The sequence below is a fragment of the Salvelinus alpinus genome, chromosome 2 (genome assembly GCF_045679555.1).
Source record: "Salvelinus alpinus chromosome 2, SLU_Salpinus.1, whole genome shotgun sequence".
NCBI lineage: Eukaryota > Metazoa > Chordata > Actinopteri > Salmoniformes > Salmonidae > Salvelinus > Salvelinus alpinus.
Genome location: NC_092087.1, coordinates 94,779,081 through 94,802,748, shown reverse-complemented (window position 1 = coordinate 94,802,748; position 23,668 = coordinate 94,779,081). Strand labels below are relative to the sequence as shown.

The following is a 23,668-nucleotide window of genomic DNA, read 5'->3' as shown; positions in this document are numbered from 1 at the left end:
TGAATGGAGTCGATTGCGCAATCAGAGCCACTATAAAACAAGAAAACGTGGAAGTACCATTCTCTCCCTGCATGCGTCTTACGCAAGATGGACATCGGACTTGCCTCCTTCCAAATGGTTGTTTAGCCAGTAATATTTCTCCGGTCATGTTTTTACTCGTTATAGTTGTTAAAAACATCATAATGTAGTTAATTTGAACCGTTTTATAGCAATTTATATCCGTTTAGTGCGATTTTGAGGAATTTCTTTGTGGTGCACTTTGAAGCTTTGGGCACGTTTCGGGGTCCCGGTCGATCGTTAGTGGACATTTCGAAGGACAGAGGACATCTATCGACCAAAAGAAGATTAGACCCAAGAAAGGATACATTGCCCAAGAATCTGATGGAAAATCACCTCATAGTAAGAAATATTTAATATGATAAATCGTTGTTCTGTCGAAATATTTTAAACGCATATTCCGCCATTTTGTTTGTTATAGCTTCACTTGGTGAACCCTGTATTGCACAGTAAGGATAATTTTAGAAATGTAAATCAGCGATTGCATTAATTAAGAACTAATTTGTCTTTCGATTCCTGTCAACCCTGTATTTTTTAGTCAAGTATATGATTAGCTTTCGATTAAACTAGATCACTCTGAAAGATGACGTCCGACATTTTGAGGCTTGATTTGCTACTATTTTCATTGTATAACCACGTTTTTTTATGGCTAAATATGCACATTTTCGAACAAACTCTATATGTATGTTGTAAAATGATGTTACAGGAGTGTCATCGGAAGAATTCTGAGAAGGTTAGTGAAAAAATTAATATATTTTGGCGATGATTACGTTATCGCTCTCTTTGGCTTGAATTGATGCTCTGGTAACGTTTGCACATGTGGTATGCTAACTTATCGATTTATTGTGTTTTCGCTGTAAAACGCTTAGAAAATCTGAAATATTGTCTGAAATCACAAGATCTGTGTCTTTCCATTGCTATGCTTTGTCTATTTTTATGAAATGTTTTATGATGAGTAAATTGGTCATACACGTTGCTCTCTGTAGTAATTCTAGTCGAGTTGTGATGGTCGGTGCAATTGTAAACTGTGATTTCTACCTGAAATATGCACATTTTTCTAACAAAACCTATCCTATACCATAAATATGTTATCAGACTGTCATCTGATGAGGTTTTTTCTTGGTTAGTGGCTATCAATATCTTTATTTGGCCGAATTGGTGATAGCTAGTGGTGGAGAGAAAAAATGGTGGACAAAGAAAAATTGTGTATTTTGCTAACGTGGTTAGCTAATAGATTTACATATTGTGTCTTCCCTGTAAAACATTTTAAAAAACAGAAATGATGGGTTTATTCACAAGATCTGTCTCTTTCATCTGGTGTCTTGGACTTGTGATTTAATGATATTTAGATGCTACTATCTACTTGTGAAGCTATGCTAGCTATGCTAATCAGTGTGTGGGGGGGGGTGGGGGGTGATCCCGGACCCGGGGTAGAGGCTCGTTAAAGGTTAATGCAATCGCCGTGTTAGAATTCTAAAAATAACTTTAGTACGACATGCAGCTTACGTTATAGCGAGACAGCGCCAAAACTCAAGGCGGAAAACACAACAACACATTTTCGACAGAAATAGGAAATAACATCATAAATGGGTCCTACTTTTGTTGAGCTTCCATCAGAATCTTGTACAAGTGGTCCTTTGTCCAGAACAATCGTTGTTTGGATTTAGAATGTTCTTTTTCCCTCTCGAATTAGCAAGCAAAACTTGCCAAGTGGCGCCAAGCTGTCCATCGTCAACAAACGCAGAGAACGGAACACGCCAAAACTCCCGAAAAAATTTAAATAATCTGATTAAACTATATTGGAAAAACATACTTTACGATGATATTGTCACATTTATCAAATAAAATCAAAGCCGGAGATATTAGCCGTCTATAACAAAAGCTTTTCAGAAGCCAATGCAGAAGTCCTTTCCGCGTCTTCCTGAACAAAGAAAATTGGGGTCCTGTCATTCCAAGCTCTCTGTTTTGACCATAGAAAGAGCTAGAGACCCCATTTCACCTCTCACAGCCTATTGACATCTAGTGGAAGGCGTATGAAGTGTATACTAATAGATTTCAAGCAAACGATTAGGGAGGCCCTGGAACAGAGCCACGATTTCAGATTTTTCACTTTCTGACAGGAAGTTTGCTGCAAAATGAGTTCTGTTTTACTCACAGATATAATTCAAATGGTTTTAGAAACTTGAGAGTGTTTTCTATCCAATAGTAATAATAATATGCATATTGTACGAGCAAGAATTGAGTACGAGGCCGTTTGAAATGGGCACCTTTTATCCAAGCTACTCAATACTGCCCCTGCAGCCATAAGAAGTTAAAATGGTGTAAAATACTTGTATGTTTGAGGAATTTAAATTATGGGATTTCTTTTGAATTTGGTGCCCCGCAGTTTCACTGGCTGTTGACGAGGTGGGACGCTACCGCGCCACATACCCTAGAGAGGTTAACCTGTTTGTGCTGCAGGGTCATTATTGAGTAACTTGGAAAAATGTGCCCATTTCAAACGGCCTCGTACTCAATTCTTGCTCGTACAATATGCATATTATTGTTACTATTGGATAGAAAACACTCTCTAGTTTCTAAAACCGTTTGAATTTTTTCTCTGAGTGAAACAAAACTCGATTCTGAAATCGAGGTCTCTGTTCAAAGGCTTGCCTATAAATGGGCATGATACGTATTGGTATACATACACGTCATACACCTTCCCCTAGATGTCAAGAGGAAGTGAGAGAAGAAATTAGTGGATTATCTTGGTCTGAAGTGGAATAAATCCTCTTGGAATGAGTAGTCCGCCATTTCCTGTTTTTTCGAAAGCGCGAAGTTGGACCTGGAATCGCCTTCTGGAAAGCAGTCGTTATAGGCGAATACTATCTCCGGCTTTGATTTTATTTGATACATGTTACAATATCATCGTAAAGTATGTTTTTTCAATATACTTTTATTAGATTATTGAAATTTATTCGGGACGTTAGGCGTGTTGCGTTGTCTGCTTTTGTTCAGGATGGAGAGCTTAGCACCACTTGGCCAGTGTGCTTGCTAATTCAAGAGGGAAAGAGGTCGTTCTAAACCCAAACAAAGACGGTTCTGGACAAAGGACCCCTTGTACAACATTCTGATGGAAGATCAGCAAAAGTAGCACCCATTTTGGGATGATATTTCATATATCTGTCGAACTGTGCTATCGCTACCGATTACCTGGAATCAATGCTGTTGTGTGTTAGCTATTGTAGTAAGCTAATATAACGCTATATTGTGTTTTCGCTGTAAAACACTTAAAATATCTGAAATATTGGCTGTATTCACAAGATCTTTGTCTTTCATTTGCTATACACCATATATTTTTCAGAAATGTTTTTGATGAGTATTTAGGTATTTGACGTTGGTGTCTGTAATTACTCTGGTTGCTTCGGTGCTATATCTGACGGTAGCTGTGATGTTAGCATCAATGTAAAACTGATTTATACCTCAAATATGCACATTTTTCGAACAAAACATAGATTTATTGTGTAACATGTTATAGGTCTGTCATCTGATGAAGTTGTTTCTAGGTTAGTTTGGTTGGATCTTGGTTAGTTAGGTTGGCTTTGTGCATGCTACCTGTGCTGTGAAAAATGTCTGTCCTTTTTTGTATTTGGTGGTGAGCTAACATAAATATACGTGGTGTTTTCGCTGTAAAACATTTTAAAAATCGGACATGTTGGCTGGATTCACAAGATGTTTATCTTTCAAATGCTGTATTGGACTTGTTAATGTGTGAAAGTTAAATATTTCTAAAAAATATATTTTGAATTTCGCGCCCTGCACTTGAAGTGGCTGTTGTCATATTGTGCCAGGTGTCGGGCTTGTAGCCTGAAGAAGTTATCTAACATATTCCTCTCAATTGTATTGTTTTTGCTTGACTCGTTATGACGTTATAACTACTTACATTTGGTTCCACCATAATGTTTTGTCAGCCATCTTCACCCAGGAACGGGTGGCTCGCTGTCACGTTCCTGACCGGTTTTCTGTTATTTTGTATGTGTTTGACGGTCAGGGCGTGAGTTTGGGTGGGTAGTCTATGTTATGTGTTTCTATGTTGGTTAATGGGTGACCTGATATGGTTCTCAATTAGAGGCAGGTGGTTTTCATTTCCTCTGATTGAGAGCCATATTAAGGTAGGTGGTTTCACATTGTTGGTTGTGGGTGGTTGTCTCCTGTGTCTGTGTTTGTCGCGCCACACAGGACTGTTTCGGTTTGTTTGTCAGTTCGTTCTTTTGTGTAGTCATTTTTCCTGTTCGTGAGTTCTTCGTTTTATGTAAGTTCGCATGTCCAGGTCTGTCTACTCCGTTTTGTTATTTTGTTAGTTATTCAAGTTAGTTCGTTTTTTTGTCTTGTTAAATAAATTCATTATGTCCTATTCCAACGCCGCATTTTGGTCGAATCCTTGCTCCTCCTCTTCGGATGAAGAGGAGGAGGAATACCGTTACAGAACCACCCACCGAACCAGGACCAAGCAGTGTGAGTTTGAACAGCGGCCAAGTAATCAGGACTCGTGGACTTGGGAAGAAGTATTGGAGGGAAAAGGACACTGGGCTCATATTGGGGAATATCGCCGCACTCGTGAGGAGATGGAAGCAGCGAGAGCCCAAGAGCGGTGGTATGAGGAGGCAGCAAGGAGACGTGGATGGAAGCCCGCGAAGAAACCCCAAAAAATTCTTGGGGGGGGGCTAAGAGGTAGTGGGGCAAGGGCAGGTAGGAGACCTGCGCCCACTTCCCAGGCTAACCGTGGAGAGCGGGAGTACGGGCAGACACCGTGTTACGCAGTAGAGCGCACGGTGTCTCCTGTACGTGTTCATAGCCCGGTGCGGGTTATTCCACCTCCCCGCACTGGTAGGGCTAGATTGGGCATTGAGCCAGGTGTCATGAAGCCGGCTCAACGCGTCTGGTCTCCAGTGCGTCTCCTCGGGCCGGCATACATGGCACCAGCCTTACGCATGGTGTCCCCGGTTCGCCTACATAGCCCGGTGCGGGTTATTCCACCTCCCCGCACTGGTCGGGCGACGGGGAGCATTCAGCCAGGTAAGGTTGGGCAGGCTCAATGCTCAAGGGAGCCAGTACGCCTGCACGGTCCGGTATTTCCGGCGCCACCTCCCCGCCCCAGCCTAGTACCACCAGTGCCTACACCACGCACCAGGCTTCCAGTGCGTTTCCAGAGCCCTGTTCCTCCTCCACGCACTCTCCCTATGGTGCGTGCCTCCAGCCCAGTGCCTCCAGTTCCGGCACCACGCACAAAGCCACCTGTGCGTCTCCAGAGCCCTGTACACACTGTCCCTGCTCCCCGCACTAGCCTGAAGGTGCGTGTCCTTAGCCCGGTGCCTCCAGTTCCGGCACCACGCACCAGGCCTACAGTGCGCCTCATCCGGCCAGAACCATCCGTCTGCACAATGCCATCTGAGCCATCCGTCTGCCCAGCGCCATCTGAGCCATCCGTCTCCCCAGCGCCATCTGAGCCATCCGTCTCCCCAGCGCCATCTGAGCCATCCGTCTCCCCAGCGCCATCTGAGCCATCCGTCTCCCCAGCGCCATCTGAGCCATCCGTCTGCCCAGTGCCGTCTGAGCCATCCGTCTGTCCCGAGCCATTAGAGCCGCCCGTCTGTCCCGAGCCGTCAGAGCCGTTAGTCAGTCAGGAGCCGCTAGAGCCATTCGTCAGTCAGGATCTGCCAGAGCCGCCAACCAGATAGGATCTGCCAGAGCCGCCAACCACAGGATCTGCCAGAGCCGTCAACCAGACAGGATCTGCCAGAGCCGCCAACCAGACAGGATCGGCCAGAGCCGCCAACCAGACAGGATCTGCCAGAGCCGCCAACCAGACAGGATCTTCCAGAGCCGTCAGCGAGCCATGAGCGTCCAGAGCCGTCAGCGAGCCATGAGCGTCCAGAGCCGTCAGCCAGCCATGAGCGTCCAGAGCCGTCAGCCAGCCATGAGCGTCCAGAGCCGTCAGCGAGCCCTGAGCGTCCAGAGCCGTCAGCTAGCCATGAGCGTCCAGAGCCGTCAGCCAGCCATGAGCTGCCCCTCAGCCCAGAGCTGCCATTTATCCAGAACTGCCCCTCAGTCCCGAGCTGTCTCTCTGTCCGGAGCTGCCCTTCAGTCCGGAGTTGCCCCTCTATCCTGACCTACCTCTCTGTCCTGACCTACCTCTCTGTCCTGAGCTATCTCTCTGTCCTGAGCTACCTTATCCCGGTGCTGCCCCTTGTCCCGGTGCTGCCCCTTATCTTAAGGTTACCATTTAAATTAAGTGGGTGTAATATGAGGGTGGTCATTCGAAGGGGTAGACGTAAGCTGGGATTGACTATGGTGGGGTGGGGACCTTGCCCAGAGCCTGAGCCACCACCGTGGTCAGACGCCCACCAAGACCCTCCCCTAGACTTTTGGTGGTGCGTTCAGAGTACGCACCTTGAGGGGGGGGTTATGTCACGTTCCTGACCGGTTTTATGTTATTTTGTATGTGTTTGACGGTCAGGGCGTGAGTTTGGGTGGGTAGTCTATGTTATGTGTTTCTATGTTGGTTAATGGGTGACCTGATATGGTTCTCAATTAGAGGCAGGTGGTTTTCATTTCCTCTGATTGAGAGCCATATTAAGGTAGGTGGTTTCACATTGTTGGTTGTGGGTGGTTGTCTCCTGTGTCTGTGTTTGTCGCGCCACACGGGACTGTTTCGGTTTGTTTGTCAGTTCGTTCTTTTGTGTAGTCATTTTTCCTGTTCGTGAGTTCTTCGTTTTATGTAAGTTCGCATGTCCAGGTCTGTCTACTCCGTTTTGTTATTTTGTTAGTTATTCAAGTTAGTTCGTTTTTTGTCTTGTTAAATAAATTCATTATGTCCTATTCCAACGCCGCATTTTGGTCGAATCCTTGCTCCTCCTCTTCGGATGAAGACAAACATGTGCCACGATGCCACTGAGTCTTTCACACTTTCTCAAGAATGCTACGATTTGATAACCGTGAGTCAAGACCTGCAAGACGTGTGAGAGACAAACTGGTGGCCATAAGAGAGGTCTGGGACAAGTGGTTGGATTGTCTGCCATACGTCTACAACCCTGGCCCTGAAGTAACAATGGATGAGCAACTGGTTCCATTCAGAGGTACATTTTTATTTCATGTCTGTAATCTCCTTTCTGCACATTTCTGCAACTTTCTTAGGCTATACAAGTGCTTTCTTTTGCTAAAAAAGTTATGTTTACAACTATGCAGTACCTTCAGCAATAATAATAATAATAGTAATAAACCTCTACTTTAGTAAAGAAAACAACTATGACAATTATGTTGTAATAAAAACGAGTGGTGTCCACTGATTAAATGCAGTCTTTCTGCAGTGTGAAGAGGGAAAACCCAGATATTCACAAAGTTTGTGATGAATGACAGGTTGTTTCTTCATGCAAAATAGATTTGGGGTTAAAAATTCTATTAAGCTGCTTTATTTTAGGGGTTTAGTGAAGGCGGGTCATTTTTGACCCTTAGGACAAGGGGAGTATACAGAATGTTAAGACTACACAAGGGTTAGAAGTAAAAAACGGGATGTACCAATCAAGTGTGTGTTATGGCTTTACACCCCCTGCTATATTGTGGATAAAGATTTACCTGTCTATCAGAACACAGAGGGTGTTCTTTAATGGAAGCCTCTAGAACATAATCCAGGTAGAATCAGGAATTCTAGGCCCCTTACTTTTTAAAATGTTTACTAGCGACATCATATCAAATATTATTTGTCACATGCACCGAATACACCAGGTGTAGACCTTACAGTGAAATGCTGAATAAACCAGGTGTAGACCCTACAGTGAAATGCTGAATAAACCAGGTGTAGACCTTACAGTGAAATGCTGAATACACCAGGTGTAGACCCTACAGTGAAATGCTAAATACACCAGGTGTAGACCCTACAGTGAAATGCTGAATATACCAGGTGTAGACCCTACAGTGAAATGCTGAATACACCAGGTGTAGACCTTACAGTGAAATGCTGAATACACCAGGTGTAGACCTTACAGTGAAATGCTGAATACACCAGGTGTAGACCTGACAGTGAAATGCTTACTTACAAGCCCTAACCAACAATGGTGTTTATTTTTTTTATTAAAAATACCTAAAAAAATATACGAATAAGAAATCAAAGTAACAAATAATTAAAGAGCAGCAGAAAAATAACAATAGCGAGGCTATATACATGGAGCACCGGTACAGAGTCAATGAGCGGGGGCACTGGTTAGGTAATTGAGGTAGGTAGAGTTATTAAAGTGACTATGCATAGGTAATAACAGAGAGTAGTAGCAGTGTAAAAGAGGGGGGGGGGGCAATGCAAACAGTCTGGGTAGCCATTTGATTAGATGTTCAGGAGTCTTATGGCTTGAGGGTAGAAGCTGTTAAGAAGCCTCTTGGACCTAGACTTGGTGCTCCGGTACCGTAGCAGAGAGAACAGTCTATGACTAGGGTGGGTGGAACCTTTGACAATCTTTAGGTATAGAGGTCCTGGATGGCAGGAAGTTTACTGGTACTGCTTGTCGTGCGGTAGCAGAGAGAACAGTCCATGACTAGGGTGGCTGGAGTCTTTGACCATTTTCAGGGCCTTCCTCTGACACCGCCTGGTATAGAGGTCCTGGATGGCAGGAGCCTTCCTCTGACACCGCCTGGTATAGAGGTCCTGGATGGCAGGAGCCTTCCTCTGACACCGCCTGGTATAGAGGTCCTGGATGGCAGGAGCCTTCCTCTGACACCGCCTGGTATAGAGGTCCTGGATGGCAGGAGCCTTCCTCTGACACCGCCTGGTATAGAGGTCCTGGATGGCAGGAGCCTTCCTCTGACACCGCCTGGTATAGAGGTCCTGGATGGCAGGAGCCTTCCTCTGACACCGCCTGGTATAGAGGTCCAGGATTGCAGGAAGCTTGTTCCCAGTGATGTACTGGCCTACCCTCTGTAGGGCCTTGTGGTCGGTGGAACTCCCCTCTGTAGTGCCTTGTGGTCGGTGGAACTCCCCTCTGTAGTGCCTTGTGGTCGGTGGAACTCCCCTCTGTAGTGCCTTGTGGTCGGTGGAACTCCCCTCTGTAGTGCCTTGTGGTCGGTGGAACTCCCCTCTGTAGTGCCTTGTGGTCGGTGGAACTCCCCTCTGTAGTGCCTTGTGGTCGGTGGAACTCCCCTCTGTAGTGCCTTGTGGTCGGTGGAACTCCCCTCTGTAGTACCTTGTGGTCGGGGGCCGAGCAGTTTACATACTTTGGGGTAAAGGCAGTGTGTCTATGCATGCGGATGACTCAACACTATATATGTCAGCTACTACAGTGACTGAAATGGCTGCAACACTTAACAAAGAGCTGCAGTTAGTTTCAAAATGTGTGGCAAGGAATAGCCGAGAGTTGTACGCAGAGAGCTAACACTAATAATATGCGTGTCAAACTTTCCTGGCTCAAAGTGGAGGAGAGATTGACTTCCTCAATACTTGTATTTATGAGATGAGTGGACATGTTGAATGACCCGAGCCGTCTGTTTGAACTACTGGCACAAAGCTCAGACACCCATACATACCCCACAAGACATGCCACCAGAGGTCTCTTCACAGTCCCCAAGTCCAGAACAGACAATTGGAGGTGCACAGTACCACATAGAGCCATGACCACATGGAAGTCTAGTCCATATCAAGTAACTAATGCAAACAGTAAAAATAGATTTAAGAAACAGATAAAAATACACCTTATGGAACAGCGGGGACTGTTAAGCAACACAAACATAGGCACAGACACTCATACACACACAATAACATATCCACTATACACACACGTACACATGGATCTTGTGTTGTAAATGTGTGGTTGTGTAGTAGGGCTCTGAGGGCACACACTTAGTGTGTTGTGAAATCTGTTGTGAATGTTTTGTAATTTTTTTAAACTGCTTTAATGTTGCTGGACCCCAGGAAGAGTAGCTGCTGCCTTGACTGGAACTAATGGGGATCCTTAATAAATACAAATACAACACACCACAACACACAACACAACAACACAACACATACAAATGAAAACTGTCACATCCTTATGATGTTCATAGTAGATCCAATTTGTTGCCATGGGTAACCAAGTTTACCATCAGATACCAACTAACTAAGATACAAATGAAGACATGAGACAGAGAGGAAGTTGAGGTGGAGATTAAAACACCCAGAAACCCACAGCACACCAGTGCTGAAATATTACCATGGTAACCATCCTAGGACGCATCCCAAATGACGACCTATTAAATAGTGCTCTATGGGGCCTGGTCTAATGTAGTGCACTATGTAGGGAATAGGGCCCGGTCTAATGTAGTGCACTATATAGGGAATAGGGCCCTGGTCTAATGTAGTGCACTATATAGGGAATAGGGCCCTGGTCTAATGTAGTGCACGATATAGGGAATAGGGCCCTGGTCTAATGTAGTGCACGATATAGGGAAAAGGGTGTCATTTGGGCCTCAGCACTAGAAAGAGGAAGCTGCCAGTGGAATAACGGTTTCTACAGCAACAGAGTCCCTACTGTAATATAAGCACCACACTCAGATCAGTTTATATAGTCCCTTACTGATCATCATTATCCAGGGTTACACAGTAAAACTGAACCTAGACCTGTCCTTATGGGGCGGTTTGCAGTGGCACAACAGTAACCTCTGTTTGAGGAAGTAGCATGGGGATCAGTGAAGTTAGTAGCCTCTCTAACAGTCTATATCAGGGTTGACACTCATTTTGCCAAGTCAGCAGCTAATCTTCCTCCTCCAGCAAAATTAAGGCAATTTTAAAAACATGACAATATATTCATAACAGATTTCACACGATATTAAGTGTGTGTCCTCAGGCCTCTACTCTTCTACCACTTATCTACAACACAAAATCCATGTGTGTCACGGCCGTTTAAAGGAGTGGACCAAGGCGCAGCGCTTTGAGCGAACATACTTGTTTATTTAACGATGTCGCCAACAAAACAATAAACCACCAACCGACACGTGAAGCCAACGTAGTGCTCACAGGCAACTAAACATGGACAACTACCCACAAAACCAACATGGAAAATGGCAACCTAAATAGGCTCCCCAATCAGAGACAACGATAAACAGCTGTCTCTGAATGGGAACCCATTCAGGCCACCCTAAACCTACAACCCCTAGACAATACAAAATCCCCATAGATAACCAAAAAAACGTAGACAAGACAAAAACCCCTAGACAATACAAAAACTAAACAAACCACCCATTGTCACAACCTGCCCTAACCAAATAATAAAGAAAGCAAATATAACTAAAGTCAGGGCGTGACAATGTGTACATGTGTGTATACCGCGTATGTTATCTTGTGTTTATATGCATTTGTCTATGTTTGTGTTGCTTCACAGTCCGCGCTGTTCCATAAGGTGTATTTTTTTAAATCAAATTCTACTGTTGGCATGAGTTACTTGATGTGGAATAGAGTTCCATGTAGTCTTGGCTCTATGTAGTACTGTGCTCCTCCCATAGTCTGTTCTGGACTTACAGCTCAGGCAGGCATCAGATTGCTGCTATGTCATGTGATGGGTGCAGCTGTGAGTTCAGGCAGACGTCTGGATTGGAATGTGGCCAAAGATAGGGGTCATGGGGTTAGAGGTCAGGAGTCGGGGTTAGAGGTCAGAGGTCAGGGCTCAGCGGTCAGGGCTAGCATGGCCTCAGCCGTTTCATCTGTGCCGGGCGCAGTGTTGTTACCGTGGTTACTGAGCCCTGACGAACAGGTGTATCGACCAGGTGTTCTTGTGCACATGCCCAGAGGGCCACGCACCGACGGAACCCACACACACTCATCCTCATCTGTAGTGGACAGATCGAATCCCCGAGCTGACAAGATAAAAGAATCTGTCATTCTGCCCCTGAACAAGGCAGTTAACCCACTGTTCCTAGGTCATCATTGTAAATGAACATTTGTTTTTAACATACTTGTTAAATAAAGGTTCAATAAAAATAATAAAAGGTATCTTTATACTGTAAAGTACTACAGTCTCACTAACTGTTCTCCTAAGTCAAACGCCTCAGCAAGCCTTTCAAAAGGAAATGTACACAATCTGTAATGGCTCTGTAATACCAGACGCTGGGAGACGAGAAGTACGTACAGGGAATGATTATTTATTGGATTAACAGATTAAAAACAGGAAAAGTGTATGGACAGGAGAAACGTAACAACATCAATGCAGACACGGGAAATGAACTGGAGGGGGTGACAGATATAGGGTAGATAATCAATGACGTGATGGAGTCCAGGTGAGTCCGATGAAGCGCTGGGGCACGTAACGATGGTGAGAGGTGTGCGTAATGATGAGCCGTCTGGCGACCTCGAGCGCCAGAGGGGGGGAGAAGGGGGCAGACGTGACAAAATCATTGGTAAACTCATCAGAAAACTTGATATTGGACATTCCATCAGTCCTGGAAGAAAGAAAATAAACATGTGCTTAGTTTTCACTACATCTTAGTCAGTCCTAAACAGTCTTCATCTTAATCGAGCTTATAGCATCTTGGGCAAGAAGTCTTGATTAAACCATGTGTATACACAATCATACTTCAGACACATCAGATGATACCGTGTCCCATTAAGCGGAACAGGCACCTTCTAAAGTAAATAATCCCAGAGCTCCTTTCTTGTCGTCTTATCATTTTGAACCTGTTGCAGTGACATGCAGAACCAGTGAAAAGTTTGGACACACCTACTCATTCAAGGGTTTTTCTTTATTTTTACTATTTTCTACATTGTAGAATAATAGTGAAGACATCAAAACTATTAAATAACACATATGGAATCATGTCGTAACTAAACAAGTTTTGAACAAATCAAACTATATTTTATGTTTTAGATTCTTCAAAGTAGCCACCCTTTGCTTTGATGACAGCTTTGCACACTCTTGGCATTCTCTAAACCAGCTTCACCTTGAATGCTTTTCCAAAAGTCTTGAAGGAGTTCCCACATATGCTTAGCACTTGTTGGCTGCTTTTCCTTCACTATGCGGTCCAACTCATCCCAAACTATGTAAATTGGGTTGAGGTCGGGTGATTGTGGAGGGAAGGTCATCGGATGCAGCACTCTGTCACTTTCCTTCTTGGTCAAATAACCCTTACACAGGCTGGACGTGTGTTGGGTCATTGTCCTGTTGAAAAACAAATGATAGTCCCACTAAGTGCAAACCAGATTGGATGGCGTATCACTGCAGAATGCTGTGGTAGCCATGCTGGTTAAGTCTGCCTTGAATTCTAAATAAATCACAGACCGTGTCACCAGCAAAGCACCCCCACTCCATCACACCTCCTCCTCCTTGCTTCACGGTGGGAACAACACATGCGGAGATCATCCGTTCACCTACTCTGTGTCTCACAACGACACGGCGGTTGGAACCAAAAATCTAAAATTTGGACTCATCAGACCAAAGGACACATTTTCACCGGTTTAACCTGTCTGGCTCTGGGGTTCCGCAGGCGGAACTCCTCCCACATTCCACTGAAAAGGCAGAGCGCGAAATTCAAAATATATTTTTTAGAAATATTTAACTTTCACACATTAACAAGTCCAATACAGCATTTGAAAGATACACATCTTGTGAATCCAGCCAACATGTCAGATTTTTTAAATGTTTTACAGTGTAAACACCACGTATATTTATGTTAGCTCACCACCAAATACAAAAAAAGGACAGACATTTTTCACAGCACAGGTAGCATGCACAAAGCCAACCTAACTAACCAAGAACCAACCAAACTAACCAAGAAACAACTTCATCAGATGACAGTCTTATAACATGTTATACAATAAATCTATGTTTTGTTCGAAAAATGTGCATATTTGAGCTATAAATCAGTTTTACATTGCAGCTCCAATAACAGCTACCGTCAGAAATAGCACGGAAGCAGCCAGAGTAATTACAGACACCAACGTGCAATACCTAAATACTCGTCATAAAACATTTCTGAAAAATCGATGGTGTACAGCAAATGAAAGACAAAGATCTTGTGAATCCAGCAAATATTTCAGATTTTTTAAGTGTTTTACAGCGAAAACACAATATAGCATTATATTAGCTTACTACAATAGCCTACCACACTACCGCATTCATTCATCAAGGCACGTTAGCGATAGCAATAGGCACGTTAGCGATCGTAACAAACCAGCAAAAGATATATAATTTTTGACTAACCTTGATAAGCTCCATCAGATGACAGTCCTATAACATCAGGTTATACATACACTTATGTTTTGTTCGAAAATTTGCATATTTAGAGCTGAAATCAGTGGTTACACACTGTGCTAACGTAGCATATTTTTCCCAGAATGTGCGGATATTTCTATTAGACTCTCACCTATTCTGACCAAATAACTATTCATAAACATTACAAAAAAATACATGTTGTATAGGAAATGATAGATACACTAGTTCTTAATGCAATCGCAGTGTTAGAATTCTAAAAATAACTTCTTTACAACATAAGGCTTAGGTTATGGCGAGATAGTGACCAAAACCTGAGCGCAAAACTAATAGTACACAGATCGACAGATATATGAAATAGAATCATAAAATGAGTTCTACTTTTTATGAGCTTCCATCAGAATGTTGTACAAGAGGTCCTTTGTCAGGAACAATCGTTGTTTGGTTTTAGAATGTCCTTTGTCCCTCTTGAATTAGCAAGCGCACTAGCCAATTGGCAAGTAGCTCTCCATCGTCAACAAACACAGACAACGCAACACGCCTAACGTCCCGAAAAAATATCAATATTCTAATAAAACTATATTGAAAAAACATACTTTACGATGATATTGTGACATGTATCAAATAAAATCAAAGCCGGAGATAGTATTCGCCCGTAACGACAGCTTTTCAGAAGGCAATTACAGGTCCCTCCACGCGCCTTCCAAAAAACCTAAAATGGAGGACACGTCATTCCAAGAGGGTTCATTCCATCTCAGGCCAAGATAATCAACTCATTTCTTCTCTCACTTCCTCTTGACATCTAGGGGAAGGTGTATGACGTGCACGTATAGTCATACGTATCATGCCCATTTATAGGCAGGTCCCTAAACAGAGCATCGAATTCAGACTTTCCACTTCCTGGTCAGAAAGTGTGCTGCCAAAAGAGTTCTGTTTTACCCACAGACAAAATTCAAACGGTTTTAGAAACTAGAGAGTGTTTTCTATCCAATAGTAATAATAATATGCATATTGTACGAGCAAGAATTGAGTACGAGGCCGTTTAAATTGGGAACGATTTTCCCCCAAAGTGTAAATAGCGCCCTCTGGTCCTCATCAGGTTAATGTCTATTTCTTGTGTTTCTTGGTGCAAGCAAATCTCTTATTATTTAGTAGTGGTTTCTTTGCAGTAATTCGACCATGAAGGCCTGATTCATGCAGTCTCCTCTGAACAGTTGATGTAGAGATGTGTCTGTTACTTGAACTCTGTGAACCATTTATTTGGGCTGCAATTTCTGAGGCTGGTAACTATAATACTTATCCTCCGCAACAAAGGTATTTCTGGGTTTTCCTTTCCTGTGGCGGTCCTCATGAGATCCAGTATCATCATAGCGCTTGATGTTTTTTGCGAATGCACCTGATGAAACTTTCAAAGTTCTTGAAATTTTCCACATTGTTGACTGTTGTTTCTCTTTGCTTATTTGAACTGTTCTTGCAATAATGTTGACTTGGTCTTTTACCAAATAGGACTATCTTCTGTGTACCACCCCTACCTTGTCACAACACAAGTGATTGGCTCAAACACATTAAGAAGGAAATAAATTCCTCAATTAACTTTTAACAAAACAAACCTGTTAATTGAAATGCATTCCAGTTGACTATCTCATAAAGCTGTTTGAGAGAATGCCAAGAGTGTGCAAAGCTGTCATCAACACAAAAAGCGGCTACTTTTTAAATTTGTTTTACACTTTTTTGGTTACTACGTGATTCCATATGTGTTATTTCATAGTAGAAAATAGTAAAAATAATGAAAACCCTTGTATGAGTAGGCGTGTCCAAACTTTTGACTTGTACTGTATGCTCTTTCTGTCCCAAATGTCACAGAATCTCTGTCACAAATGTCCCTTACAGCCTGTTTGAGTTCAGTGAGTACCATTCATTTTCACTGGCGGCTGATCTATTTGTCCACAGGAAGCTTATCTTTAACCCAAACAACAGATGGAAGCCTCTGATATGATATGAGTCTCAATTCCTCTTTTCCTCATGTGACCTTGTATTTTAACACACTTCTTCAAAGTACTAAGACACCACATTATTAAAGTGCTATCTGAAAGCCACTAATAACATATTACATTAACACATCTCTAGTAAGCCATTATAATATTCATACAGTATATTCGGTAATAGTTCTCTCTCCTTTTATATCTCTTTCCTTTTATGTCACGCAGAATCCCTATATAATGCTAAAAACTCAGCTCACAGAATTGGTTGGGGTATTCATTCAGACACGCTCCTCTTTCACACCGGGGCTAGTCCCCTGACAGCTCTCATTCACTCAGTACAAATAATATCTCTTATTGTCCGAATTTCAATCCTTCGTTGAACTTCAGCTTACCAATTATTTTCCAAATATCAATCTGTTATTATCCACATTTCAATCTCTCAATTTCCAAATTTCAAACATATTAACACGTCATTTCAACACTCAACACAACTCTCACATCCACATTCACTTAGTACTATTCCCCAACACACTCAGTAATCCCCCTGGTTACACCTTTTGCATCTTCAACCGTTCTTTTGACGTTACTTTCTTCTGTGGTTCCTCTAAAGTCTCTTTAGTATCTTTAGTCCCTCAGTATCGAAAGTCTCAATAGTCTATATAGACATAAATGCTTTAGTCTCTGTGGTTACCATAGTAGCTATTGTCCCTATAGTCTCCATAGTATCTATTGTCCCTATAGTCTCTATAGTATCTATTGTCTCTATAGTCTCCATAGTATCTATTGTCCCTATAGTCTCTATAGTATCTATTGTCACTATAGTCTCTATAGTATCTATTGTCCCTATAGTCTCTATAGTATATATTGTCCCTATAGTCTCTATAGTATCTATTGTCTCTATAGTATCTATTGTCTCTATAGTCTCTATAGTATCTATAGTCCCTATAGTATCTATAGTCCCTATAGTCTCTATAGTATCTATTGTCCCTATAGTCTCTATAGTATCTATTGTCCCTATAGTCTCTATAGTATCTATTGTCCCTATAGTCTCTATAGTATCTATAGTCCCTATAGTCTCTATAGTATCTATTGTCACTATAGTCTCTATAGTATCTATTGTCTCTATAGTATCTATTGTCCCTATAGTCTCTATAGTATCTATTGTCCCTATAGTCTCTATAGTATCTATAGTCCCTATAGTCTCCATAGTATCTATTGTCACTATAGTCTCTATAGTATCTATTGTCTCTATAGTATCTATTGTCCCTATAGTCTCTATAGTATCTATTGTCACTATAGTCTCTATAGTCTCTATAGTATCTATTGTCCCTATAGTCTCCATAGTATCTATTGTCCCTATAGTCACTATAGTATCTATTGTCACTATAGTCTCTATAGTATATATTGTCCCTATAGTCTCTATAGTATCTATTGTCCCTATAGTATCTATAGTATCTATTGTCCATATAGTCTCTATAGTCTCTATAGTCTCTATAGTATCTAATGTCTCTATAGTCTCTATAGTATCTATTGTCCCTATAGTCTCTATAGTATCTATTGTCCCTATAGTCTCTATAGTATCTATTGTCCCTATAGTCTCTATAGTATCTATTGTCCCTATAGTCTCCATAGTATCTATTGTCCCTATAGTCTCCATAGTATCTATTGTCCCTATAGTCTCTATAGTATCTATTGTCCCTATAGTCTCTATAGTATCTATTGTCCCTATAGTCTCCATAGTATCTATTGTCCCTATAGTCTCCATAGTATCTATTGTCCCTGTAGTCTCCATAGTATCTATTGTCCCTATAGTCTCTATAGTATCTATTGTCACTATAGTCTCTATAGTATATATTGTCCCTATAGTATCTATTGTCACTATAGTCTCTATAGTATATATTGTCCCTATAGTATCTATTGTCCCTATAGTCTCTATAGTATCTATTGTCACTATAGTCTCTATAGTCTCTATAGTATCTATTGTCCCTATAGTCTCCATAGTATCTATTGTCCCTATAGTCTCTATAGTATCTATTGTCACTATAGTCTCTATAGTATATATTGTCCCTATAGTCTCTATAGTATCTATTGTCCCTATAGTATCTATAGTATATATTGTCCATATAGTCTCTATAGTCTCTATAGTCTCTATAGTATCTAATGTCTCTATAGTCTCTATAGTATCTATTGTCCCTATAGTCTCTATAGTATCTATTGTCCCTATAGTCTCTATAGTATCTATTGTCCCTATAGTCTCTATAGTATCTATTGTCCCTATAGTCTCTATAGTATCTATTGTCCCTATAGTCTACATAGTATCTATTGTCCCTATAGTCTCTATAGTATCTATTGTCCCTATAGTCTCTATAGTATCTATTGTCCCTATAGTCTCCATAGTATCTATTGTCCCTATAGTCTCCATAGTATCTATTGTCCCTATAGTCTCCATAGTATCTATTGTCCCTATAGTCTCTATAGTATCTATTGTCACTATAGTCTCTATAGTATATATTGTCCCTATAGTATCTATTGTCACTATAGTCTCTATAGTATATATTGTCCCTATAGTATCTATTGTCACTATAGTTTCCATAGTATCTATTGTCTCTATAGTCTCTATAGTATCTATTGTCCCTATAGTCTCTATAGTATCTATTGTCCCTATAGTCTCTATAGTATCTATTGTCCCTATAGTCTCCATAGTATCTATTGTCCCTATAGTCTCTATAGTATCTATTGTCCCTATAGTCTCTATAGTATCTATTGTCCCTATAGTCTCCATAGTATCTATTGTCTCTATAGTCTCTATAGTATCTATTGTCTCTATAGTCTCTATAGTATCTATTGTCACTATAGTCTCAATAGTCTTTATAGTCACAAATGCTATGGTCTCCATGGACTGCATAGTCCTTCCATACATACTTACATATATACAGTATGTAGTGATGTTTCCAGCTAAAGCAGTCAATCAATTAATCAATAAATCAAGAGAAGACACATACACACAATGATGCCCTCTTGTGGGACTCACCTTCACAGTGTGATGAGAGAATCTGAACCCAGGTTGGCACTGGCAGTTGAAGCTCCCGAAGGTGTTGAGGCAAATGGCGTTCCTGCCACAAACCTGAGGTGTCTCCTGGCACTCATCGAGGTCTGAAGAGAGAAGGAAACATGTTGGTAGGGCAGTGAATCCCTAACTTCTCCTCCAGTGATTCCCTAACCTCTCCTCCAGTGATGCCCTAACCTCTCCACCAGTGATTCCCTAATCTCTCCTCCAGTGATTTCCTAACCTCTCCTCCAGTACCTCAAGACAGTCCACATGTTGGATGTATTCCAGAACTAACGTAGCTGAATTAACGAATGAAAGTCTTGATGATCAGGTGCCCATTAGAATCAGCTGTGCTAGTTGTGGAATACATCAAAGAAGAGGACAGTCTGTGTTTGTAGAGGAGAAGTTGGGGAATCACTGATCTACAAATATGGAACAGAACGAAGATAATGCAAAATTAATGTTTTGTTCTCTTGACAAGTAACATTCACACCGACAGACACACACACACACACACACACACACACACACACACACACACACACACACACACACACACACACACACACACACACACACACACACACACACACACACGCACACGCACACGCACACGCACACACACACACACACACACACACGCACACGCACACACTAAACTGCGACCCAAGTCTCTCACATGGCTGTTGCTGTTAGCCAAGCCTCTCCCCACCTACACATAGAATAATATCATTATCCCATATGATAAAAGCATGTTTCTCACCCATACACCCCCTCTTGCTCTCTGTTAGTGTGTACCCAGACAGACAGATGCAGTCGTAAGATCCTGGGTTGTTCACACAGAATGACTTGTTGGGGCAATCAGCAGTCTTCTCCTTACACTCGTCCACGTCTGAACACAGAGATGGAAAGATGGAGAGATGGTGAGAGATGGAGGGGGGAGTGGCAAGAGCAGGAATGGAGACAGAAAGTGAGAGTGAAAGAGAGTCACACAGACTGTTTCTTGGTGGTCTTAAACACATCTACTTTGAAACCAAAGTATCTACCTCACACACATGGTTATGGGCTTATAAAATATAAGACACCGGTACCATGTCAAATTTGAAATGTATTACATTTTGAGTTTGCATCCCAATAATACACTTTATATACAACACAGAAGACTGAAATATAACTAAACCATTTGACAAAGAAAAACAGACTTTCGGCGGATAAAGAAAAATTATGTTTATTAATTATGAAAATATGAAAATTATTATATAACATTCCACCCATGAGGCCACTAGGTCATTTGACTGCAGAAGATAACTACTCTCTCCTTCCTTCTGAAGTATACGCTCATTAAAGGCATTGGATTGGTGGAGGCATGCTAGTGTGAGTTCAGTGAAGGAAAGTGAACAAGTGCACACTTCACGAGAAAGGAGAGATTATTGGGACCAAGAGTCTTAGTTCTGCCGCATGCAAGACGATGTGTTGGGGTTACAGTTCAAACTGGTTTAGGGTACGGGGTCACGTTCCAGTCCGACTACACTGCAGTTGTTGCATTGCTTCAACCAATGGCTGCGTGCTACGTCATCAACTGTGCTATATCATATGATGCTGATGGTCCAGTTCCTGTCTGACTAGATGGGCGGGTGTTGTATTGTATCAACCAATGGCTGCGTGCTACGTCATCAACTGTGCTATATCATATGATGCTGATGGTCCAGTTCCTGTCTGACTAGATGGGCGGGTATTGTATTGTATCAACCAATGGCTGCGTGCTACGTCATCAACTGTGCTATATCATATGATGCTGATGGTCCAGTTCCTGTCTGACTAGATGGGCGGGTGTTGTATTGTATCAACCAATGGCTGCGTGCTACGTCATCAACTGTGCTATATCATATGATGTGTTTGGCTGATGGTCCAGTTCCTGTCTGAATAGATGGGCGGGTGTTGTATTGTATCAACCAATGGCTGCGCTCCACCTCACTGACAGCTCAGTCGGGCATCAGATTGCTGCTGTATCATGTGATAGGTACAGCTGTGAGTTCTGGGAACCATTTGGAGTGGAACGCAAACAAATTAAAGGGGTCAAGGGCTAGAGTACTGTTGCCGTGGTTACTGAGCCCTGGCGGACAGGTGCAGGTGTATCGGCCAGGTGTGTTTGTGCACATGCCCAGAGCGGCGCACACCGATGGAACACACACACACACACACAAGCGAAGCTGAGACCCTCACATCACACACACACACACACATACAGGGTCTCAATTACATCCGTTGCCATGCCGATGTGACAACATAAGAGTATAAGTGTGTAAACAAACAAGAAGTTATGTGAAACACACACACACCGCCCCACACACACCTCCCCACACACATCCCCACACACACCTCCCCACACACACCTCCCCACACACACCCCACACTTACCGCCCCACATACAAATCCCCACACACACAGACATCCCCACACAGACATCCCCACACAGACATCCCCACACAGACATCCCCACACAGACATCCCCACACACACCTCCCCACACACACCTCCCCACACACACCCCACACACACCGCCCCACATACAAATCCCCACACAAACATCCACACACACCTCCCCACACACACCTCCCCACACAGACATCCCCACACACACCTCCCCACACACACAGACATCCCCACACAGACATCCCCACACAGACATCCCCACACAGACATCCCCACACACACCTCCCCACACAGACACCTCCCCACACACATACACACTCTGGACTCATCGTTACAATCCCCATTTCTTCTTTCGCCGAATCCAGAAGTACAGGGACAGTCGAAGCAACCATTGATGTCTACAAGAGGACCAGAGTGAAATACAGACATATAGAGAGATGGAGAAGGAGAGGGAGAGAGGGAAAGGGAGAGAGGGAGAGGGAGAGAGGGAGAAGGAGAGGGAGAGAGGGAGAAGGAGAGGGAGAGGGAGAGAGGGAGAGGGAAAGGGAGAGAGGGGGAGAGAGGGAGAAGGAGAGAGGGAGAGAGGGGGAGAGAGACAGAGAGATTCCCTTGACATTGTAGCATTTACACACACACACACACACACACACACACACACACACACACACACACACACACACACACACACACACACACACACACACACACACACACACACACACACACACACACACACACACACACACACACACACACACTTGAATACTCACCCTTACACTCCCCAGTGAGAGCAGTAAAGTTGACAGTCGTTGTGGATGTGAACCCAGGTTGACACCGGCAGTTGAAGCTCCCGATGGTGTTGCGGCAAATGTTGTTGCTGCCACAAACCTGTGGTTCCACCTCGCACTCATTGATATCTGAAGAGAGAAAGAAATATGGTAATAGAGCAGTGACTCCCTTACCTCTCCTCCAGTGACTCCCTTACCTCTCCTCCAGTGAGTCCCTAACCTCTCCTAACCTCTCCTCCAGTGACTCCCTAACCTCTCATAACCTCTCCTCCAGTGACTCCCTAACCTCTCCTAACCTCTCCTCCAGTGACACCCTAACCTCTCCTCCAGTGACTCCCTAACCTCTCCTAACCTCTCCTCCAGTGCGTCCCTAACCTCTCCTAACCTCTCTTCCAGTGTCTTCCTAACCTCTCCTCCAGTGAGTCCCTAATCTCTCCTAACCTCTCCTCCAGTGAGTCCCTAACCTCTCCTAACCTCTCCTCCGGTGACTCAATAACCTCTCCTCCAGTGACTCCCTAACCTCTCCTCCAGTGTATCCCTAACCTCTCCTCCTGTGACTCCCTAACCTCTCCTCCAGTGTCTCCCTAACCTCTCCTCCAGTGACTCCCCAACCTCTCCTCCAGTGACTCCCTAACCTCTCCTCCAGTGACTCCCTAACCTCTCCTCCAGGTATTCCCAAACCTCTCCTCCAGTGACTCCCTAACCTCTCCTCCAGTGATTCCCTAACCTCTCCTCCAATGTCTCCCTATCCTCCAGTGACTCCCTAACCTCTCCTCCAGTGTCTCCATAACCTCTCCTCCAGTGATTCCCTAACCTCTCCTAAACTCTCCTCCAGTGGTTCCCTAACCTCTCCTCCAATGTCTCCCTCTCCTCCAGTGACTCCCTAACCTCTCCTCCAGTGTCTCCCTAACCTCTCCTCCAGTGATTCCCTAACCTCTCCTAACCTCTCCTCCAGTGATTCCCTAACCTCTCCTCCAGTGATTCCCTAACCTCTCCTCCAGTGATTCCCTAACTTCTCCTCCAGTGATTCCCTAACCTCTCCTACAGTGATTCCCTAACATCTCCTCCAGTGATTCCCTATCTTCTCCTCCAGTGATTCCCTAACCTCTCCTCCAGTGGTTCCCTAACCTCTCCTCCAGTGATTCCGTAAACTCTCCTAACCTC

General features: G+C 43.2%; 2 protein-coding genes across 7 annotated transcripts in view; one reads left to right on the top strand and one right to left on the bottom strand.

The window, feature by feature from the left end:
- LOC139545504 (adhesion G protein-coupled receptor E5-like) overlaps positions 1–23,668 on the top strand; it is a 494,332-nt gene that overhangs the window by 118,182 nt on the left and 352,482 nt on the right. The gene's annotated exons all lie outside the window — the stretch shown is intronic.
- Positions 1–23,668, bottom strand: part of LOC139545642 (adhesion G protein-coupled receptor E2-like) — a 74,360-nt gene that overhangs the window by 27,038 nt on the left and 23,654 nt on the right. The window contains exons 3-7 of one of the 4 annotated variants that reach the window (XM_071353625.1): positions 22,487–22,633; positions 22,031–22,114; positions 20,047–20,175; positions 19,266–19,387; positions 12,170–12,486 (exon numbers count right to left, since the gene is read on the bottom strand). In XM_071353625.1, coding sequence (XP_071209726.1) covers positions 12,481–12,486; positions 19,266–19,387; positions 20,047–20,175; positions 22,031–22,114; positions 22,487–22,633 — 488 coding nt within the window. In that variant the 3' untranslated portion in view covers positions 12,170–12,480. Of the gene's footprint in view, positions 1–12,169; positions 12,487–19,265; positions 19,388–20,046; positions 20,176–22,030; positions 22,115–22,486; positions 22,634–23,668 lie in introns of those variants that run through there. The other 3 variants (XM_071353634.1, XM_071353650.1, XM_071353641.1) reach the window with 3 other exon arrangements.